The 5,366-nt window shown below is 48.7% G+C and overlaps 1 protein-coding gene across 1 annotated transcript; it reads right to left on the reverse strand.

Moving 5' to 3' along the window:
- Positions 1-211: 211 nt before the first annotated feature.
- LOC123116293 (serine carboxypeptidase 1-like) lies at positions 212-2,485 on the reverse strand. Its single transcript, XM_044537273.1, has 8 exons — positions 2,089-2,485; positions 1,901-2,008; positions 1,418-1,692; positions 1,056-1,313; positions 811-917; positions 644-730; positions 450-555; positions 212-367 (listed from the first exon to the last, which is right to left on the reverse strand). Exons 1-8 carry the CDS (start codon positions 2,483-2,485, stop codon positions 212-214), a joined length of 1,494 nt encoding a protein of 497 aa, XP_044393208.1.
- Positions 2,486-5,366: the final 2,881 nt, after the last annotated feature.

Consider the following 5,366-nt stretch of genomic DNA (forward strand, 5'->3'; position numbering starts at 1 on the left):
TGTACTAGATTCGTTCAAAAGAAATCCATGTCCACTAGGCAACCATTCTCAACAGTAACCGGATACAAGTATATTAATTAAACCACACATTAAGCAACAAAAAAATTCCAAGAGATTGAAAGACTATGGAAACTCCATCCACATTTAGGTTGTCATGAAGCTTGGCGATAACCAAGACTTCTCATGGATGGAGTTTTAAGGGCACCATGAATCACTGCTGTTCTACGTAAGGTGGGAGCACGCCTTGCAGGAACGAGCTCAACATCACCAATGCCCTCTCAGGCTGGAAGGATGGAACCATATGGCCAGCTCCCCTCACAGATAGGAACGTGAATCCCCCGGCATACTGCTGAACATAGCCTCCCACCTGCAAGTGCAACCATCCTTGTCAAAAGCCACCAGTTTCAAGGTGATCTATGATGAATGCTAGTTTCCACCACAGGGTTTACCTCCTCCTTTGCTGTCCATGGGCGCCATGGAGTGGTGACAGAGAGGGCCATGTCTTGGATAGAATACCTCGTCGCCGGCAGCGGGCACACAGAATCAAAATCACCACTGAAATATGCAGGCAGGTTTGTTACTATCGAAGTACTTTCAAACGGTGGTGTGAGCGTATTGGATTGTACTAGTACTTGTCTGTTACCTGAATATCCAAATCGGGAGCTTGCTTTCGATCAACCATTTCATGGTTGGCAGCATGGACATTGGCCCATCTGTCCAGTTCAAGTGTCTGCATACATGTACAAGTCACATGAGGTACGAATGTGTGGGTGAAATTTGTGTGCATTAGCTCCAGTGGGAGGACCTTACGCGCAGCCTGACCACTTTGTCGTTCTAGCGTGGAAAGCCATCTGCACCGCTGGATCATTGAGGTAGGCATCCGTAGGATAATAACTGCACGGATCATACCCAGGTAACTGCAATTTGAAGAGAAAAAATACAACGGTTAGCTGTTCAGCACATAGAGCTATTTTTTTAACAGAATGTTGTCCATTTTTATCTCTCGTTTTGATAAGAAATGATGTTCTTCAGAAAGATAAGAACTGTGGACTCACGTAGCCAGCGGGGTAATACGTTCCATTGGGCGCGTCAATGCAGACCGGAGCGTATATGTTGTAGCCATCGATGTAGCCAGAGTCGAACGCCACGGCAGCTCCCATGCATGCGGCATCTGTAAATGTACCATTCAAGTTGTCGAAGTCGCAGTTCTTGGTGATATTGGCGTAGACCTCGTCCGACATCACCGCGTGGGTCCAGAAGTAGTCAACCGCCCCCTTAATATTCCTGTTGGCATCAAGGTACGGATTTCCCACCTTCAGTCGAAGACAGGATCCAAATTAGTTGTTTTCAGCGGAAGAAAAACCAAAAATTTTATAATGTTTCATCTAATTATAGCTAGTTAGTTAATTTGACGTACCAAGATGCCCTGAAGGTTTATGACGGTTCTGTTGTTGTATGTGTTGTGGAGTAGGATGGTGGCGGCAAGCTCCGGTACGTAGTGTCCGGCGTAGCTCTCCCCGGAGATGTAGAAGGCCCGGTCCTTGTACTCCGGGAACCTCTCCAGCCATTTCACCAGAAACACGTAGGCGTCATCGGCTGTTCTCTCGTCTCCGCTGAGATCATAGTCGGAAGACGTGTTCGAGTAGGAATAACCCACTCCGGCGGGCGACTCGAGGAAGATCACGTTAGCCACTGTCACAAGAAAACTATTAGTATTTCTGAATTTGATCATTTCTCAGTTCCCACACTTTACTTTACTCCACCCACACTTCAAAATTATTTATTTGCCCCCGTCCCCCCCACCCCTCTGAAACTTCCATGTGGCCCCGGGTTGATTTTCCAGTGATATAAGGCAGGGCAAATTCAAAGATTGTAACGAGTACAGGAAGACATGGGTTACCGTTGTTCCATGCGTTCATGTTTCTGCTGAGCGTTTTGTTGTCCTCAGTTACGCGGAACGGGCCGAGCTCCTGCATTGCGCCGAATCCGAGCGACGAGCATCCCGGCCCTGTATATGCAAGTGTCAGTACTGTCCTAGAGAAATTTCTACAAGACATGTTCAGTTATCAACATATGGATCATTCTAACCTCCGTTAAGCCACAGGACGAGAGGCTTGTCCGAGGCACCGGAAGGCGATTCGACGAGGTAGTAGAAGAGCGCGCGGCCGTTCTCCGCATCGACCGTCACGTACCCGCCGTACTGGTCGAAGTCGACGCCCTCTGGCTGGCCGGGCAACGTCGTGATCTTGTCGGCGGCCTTCATGGAGCTCTGGTCAGAGACAGTGCTCTCCGTACTCAGGCTGCCGGCAACCCTGTCAGCTATGTTACGCACTCGGAACGTGTCGGTGCTGCTGGCGCTGTTCTTCCTGGAGGAGATGAATTTCTTGAGCTGAGCCTCCTGAGACAGGGAGTGGGAGGCATTGGCGTGCAGTTGCAGTGCAGCCAGAAAGAGGACAAGCAGGGAGAATGAAGAAATGGTCTTCATCTTTGGTGAGTCTGAGATGAGAGATATCATTTGCATGCATGGCTTATATAGGCGCAGGAAGAATGGAAGAGAACACTCTGTACCAAGGAGCTTTGGATTCTTCGCTGTGTAAATTTCGGGTCCAAACAGCGTTGCAGGCTTGCAGCTGTGCCTGTGCGCTTGTATGTGTATGTTCTTGTTTGCTCTATCTAAAACGTTGAGAGGATGACAGCTTTGTTGCTCCGTGGACACGGTCATATGATTGGTCGAATTGACATTCGGCCGGGCACTGAGAGCGAAAGGGGGCGATTAGGACGTTTTTTTTCCCGCGTAGTGTAGGATTTCAGACGGTTTTTATCTTCACAATCTCTTTGTTTAGAACGATGATTTGGACGATAACCAATAGCTATTCGTGAATGTACTGTGTGCTCCCGGCACAGGTATATGCTTTGGTGACATGTACGGCAGCAAGGAAATTTCCCTTCGGTGTATGGGAGTGCCAAATGGAAGTCTAAGGTTCTTTTCTTTTCCTTTTCTTTTGCGGCCAAAGTCTAAGGCTATTTTCAATGTGATACTAAGAGCATCTCCAACAGCCGCACTATGCGCCGCGCGCAAAAAACCTGTTTGCCGCGCGCGCTTCGGCTGGTTTAGCGCGGCCGCCAGCGCTGGCTCCAGCGGCCGCGCTATAATGCAGCGCGCGCGCTGCTCCAGCAGCGCGCAAAAATACAGCGCGCGCGACTCGCCGGACATGTCATTTTAGCCACAAAATGAGTTTGAAACAATCATCAAAAAGCAATGAACATGTGAAATTTGTCACAAACAAGTTGAGGAAAATAAAAGTACATGCCCACAAGTTCATTCAACCAAGTTCAAAATGCAAACTGACATAAATGAAAGACACATCAAACATCTTCCTCGTCTTCGTCCTCATCTTCCGAAGACGATTCTTCCGCCTCCGAAGATGAATCTTCCTCCCTATCCTCATCACGCATCGCATCACGTGAAGCTCCGACGGTGTTGGCAAGATCTTCAACGGCATCTTCATGGGAATGTGTGTGAGGAGCGAAACTCATGCCTCCCATGGCCGGAGGTGCACCCATGCCTCCCATAAGAGAAGCGAAACTCATGCCTCCCATGGCGGCCATATTGTCAGAGGGTGCTCCAAAGCCACCCATGCCTCCCATGGCGGCCGGAGGTGCACCCATGCCTCCCATGGCTCCCAAGCCACCCATGCCTCCTATGGCGCCAAGGCCACCGCCACCCATGCCGCCAAGGCCACCGCCACCCATGGCGCCGAGGCCACCGCCACACATGGCGTGGATCATGGCTCTTTTTTGGATCAAGACTTCTTCACCGGCATTTTTGAGCCTTCACAATAGCTTCCATAGCATTTTTGAGCTCATCATCTCCTTTCCTCTTCTTCTTTTCGGTTTTGTCTTTCTTGCACCCATCCGGTCATTTTGGCTTCGAGTATGAAACCGAATTGGGTGTGGGGCTTCTCTTGCCGTCATCACTTGATGCATCCTCCTCCTCATCATCATCATCCAACTCAATTGTTCGCTTGCATTTGTTGCTCAAATGCAAATCATCCAAACCATCACGCTTCTTCCATTTCTCATCATCCTTTAACACTTCATAGCAATGAGGCAAGGTAAAGACCCTTGAAAGGGCATGTAGCCCCTAAGTGTGGTTTTGGTAATTAAATGACAATCTCTATGGACTAATGTTTTCAGTGAGATATATTTGAAGGTTTTGTCCATAGATAGTGCCTCAAGGATATTGGACGGAATCAAGGATGAAGTCCATATATATGAAGATATATTTGCCCTATGCTTTGGTACTAAATGACAATTCCTATGGAGCATCAAGTGCATTGAATCTTATATGAAGATATGTTCCATAGTGATGCTTGAAGTGCATTGGGCTGTTTTGTGAAGTTTGCTGTCGGTGTCAAAATCGGCGGATCTCGGGTAGGGGGTCCCGAACTGTGCGTCTAGGCGGATGGTAACAGGAGACAAGGGACACGATGTTTTACCCAGGTTCGGGCCCTCTTGATGGAGGTAAAACCCTACGTCCTGCTTGATTAATATTGATGATGTGTGTTACAAGAGTGGATCTACCACGAGATCAAGGAGGCTAAACCCTAGAAGCTAGCCTATGATATGATTGTTGTTCGTCCTATGGACTAAAGCCATCCGGTTTATATAGACACCGGAGAGGGTTAGGGTTACACAGAGTCGGTTACAATGGTAGGAGATCTACATATCCGTATCGCCAAGCTTGCCTTCCACGCCAAGGAAAGTCCCATCCGGACACGGGACGAAGTCTTCAATCTTGTATCTTCATAGTCTTGGAGTCCGGCCGATGATTATAGTTCGGCTATCCGGACACCCCCTAGTCTGGAACTCCCTCAGTAGCCCCTGAACCAGGCTTCAATGACGACGAGTCCGGCGCGCATGTTGTCTTCGGCATTGCAAGGCGGGTTCTTCCTCCGAATAATTTATAGAAGATTGTGAACACCAGGATAGTGTCCGGCTCTGCAAAAATAAATTCCACGCACCACCGTAGAGAGGATAATATTACACAAGTTCAATCTGCTGATGTATTTTGCGGCGTGACGTCACACCACTACCAAGCCTTTACTAGAATCGTTTTAATTGTACCACCTCAGCGCGTTTAGCGAAGCGGTTTCCTTGGCACGTCTTGTCGAAGCAGAGATCGTGTTCCCCTTATTCTGGGATTCCCATCAATACGGACGTGGGTAACCCAACCGCGCCATTGATTGCGGCGCTTGGGGGATAAGCGAGTTTTATCAGGCCGGTGGGGACGCATGTTTGTGTCCGCCCATATAAGGGGATAAAGATCCAACCCTTTTACCTACGCCTTCTTCCTCCTTGGCTTA

The sequence above is a fragment of the Triticum aestivum genome, chromosome 5B (genome assembly GCF_018294505.1).
Source record: "Triticum aestivum cultivar Chinese Spring chromosome 5B, IWGSC CS RefSeq v2.1, whole genome shotgun sequence".
Classification (NCBI taxonomy): domain Eukaryota; kingdom Viridiplantae; phylum Streptophyta; class Magnoliopsida; order Poales; family Poaceae; genus Triticum; species Triticum aestivum.